Raw genomic sequence first — 1,747 nt, 5'->3', positions numbered from 1 at the left:
ATGCCTTCCTAAGATTGGTAGTTGTTCTTAAACTTTACAGTGTATTAGAATCACCAGGAAAGACTTGTTGACCCACGGATTACTTGAGAATTTACATTTTTAATGAGTACATAGTTGATTCTGATTTTTCTGGTCCAAGAACCATAAAATGAAAAACACTTCTGTAGTTACATATTCAAATGCCTGTAAAACCTAAATAAAAAAATATATATTTGCATGAATCAGACTAAGGATAAATAATAAAAAATGAAGGATCTGTGTGAATTAGAAGAGAACATGCCGAACCTAAATGTATTTATAAGGTAGTTTCTTCTAAAATATTCTATAGGCCAGCTGAAAGTTCTCTGAGGTAAATGCCCTTACCTTTGTGATTTCTAGCTCTGGGAACTTAGACTGAGCATGGCTTTCTATGAAGGGCAGAAATGTCATTCAATTATTCATTCATTCATTCATTCATTCATTCATTCATTTATCGAGTAACTTTTATATGCTAGGCGCGGTTCTTGGTGGATGGGATATATCAGTAAACAAAATCGAAAAATAAAAGTGTCCTTATGAAGAAATTTATATGGAACCTATCCACTTTTATACATTTTGTTAGTTTAAAATTAAAATACAAATAATGTTAAGGTCTGTTTTGCTTAGCTAAAATTCCCAAGAATGCAACCATTGCATATCAAACCACAATAAATGTCTAGTTTCATAATCTCTTTTTTTCTTTTTTTTAACATTCTTAGTTTATTGATCCTCTCATGAAAAATCTGCACAACCACCACAGATAAAGCCACTGCAGCATCTTTACTCCTTCTGTTGTCCAATCTCCAGCTCACTTCTTTTTGCCAGCACCAACGTTGGCTTTTGCAGTCCCCCTGACTTTCTTCATTCTGTTCTTACGTTCCTTTCACTGTTTTCTTGATGTCTTTTTCTTCTCATACAGGCCATGTCTTGCAAGTCTGTGTTTGGGTTCATTTTTCTTTGCATAATCCAAAGAATCATAAATCATGCCAAAGCCGGTTGTCTTGCCACCACCAAAATGGGTTCTGAATCCAAACACAAATATGACATCTGGTGTGGTCTTGTACATTTTGGCTAGTTTTTCCCGAATTTCTGTCTTAGGTACCGTTGCCTTTCCAGGGTGAAGAACATCAATGACCATCTGTTTCCGCTGAAGTAGTCGGTTAGTCATGAACTTCCTGGTCCGGATAGTTACTGTGTCGTTCATGATGGCGGTGAGGCTTCAAGCAGCCGGGGAGAAAAAGAGCTAGTTTCATAATCTCTTAATAAAATACTTATATTATTTAGTTCATCTAACTGCTAAAAAAAATAGCTTGTCTAAAAATTCTAAGGTATAAATGTAAAGACTGTGATTTGGGGAATACCAAACCTTAGCACCCCTTATCAAATATATGCAGAAGAGGTGGTCTGTGAGACTTTGAAAGAGATGAGAGATTTGAAGAATACAAACATGATCGTTTAATACAGCTATTTTCAATCTTCGCTTCACGTAATTGTCTAAGAAGCTTTTGAAAAATATCAACACCTGAAGAGTTTCTGTTTTCCCTTGTTCTGGGGTGAGCTCAGGCAACCCCATTTTTAAAGGCTTCCTGAGTGATTCTAATGTGCAACTATGATTGAAAAGCACTGATATACACAGTGTCATTCATTTGTTCATTTCCTAGCAAACATTTAGCGTACACTACTATGAGCATGTGTTAGGATATATTCATGAACAAAGGAGATATGGTAT

The 1,747-nt window shown here is 35.5% G+C and overlaps 1 protein-coding gene across 1 annotated transcript; it reads right to left on the bottom strand.

Moving 5' to 3' along the window:
• Positions 1-901: 901 nt before the first annotated feature.
• On the bottom strand, positions 902-1,250 carry LOC113920129 (40S ribosomal protein S24-like). Its single transcript, XM_035726754.1, has one exon. It carries the CDS (start codon positions 1,220-1,222, stop codon positions 902-904), a length of 321 nt encoding a protein of 106 aa, XP_035582647.1. The 5' UTR covers positions 1,223-1,250.
• Between the last annotated feature and the right edge of the window lie 497 nt (positions 1,251-1,747).

The sequence above is a fragment of the Zalophus californianus genome, chromosome 3 (genome assembly GCF_009762305.2).
Source record: "Zalophus californianus isolate mZalCal1 chromosome 3, mZalCal1.pri.v2, whole genome shotgun sequence".
In the NCBI taxonomy this organism is placed as follows: Eukaryota; Metazoa; Chordata; class Mammalia; order Carnivora; family Otariidae; genus Zalophus; species Zalophus californianus.
Note: the sequence above shows the minus strand (reverse complement) of the source record. Positions and strands in the feature narration are given on the sequence as shown.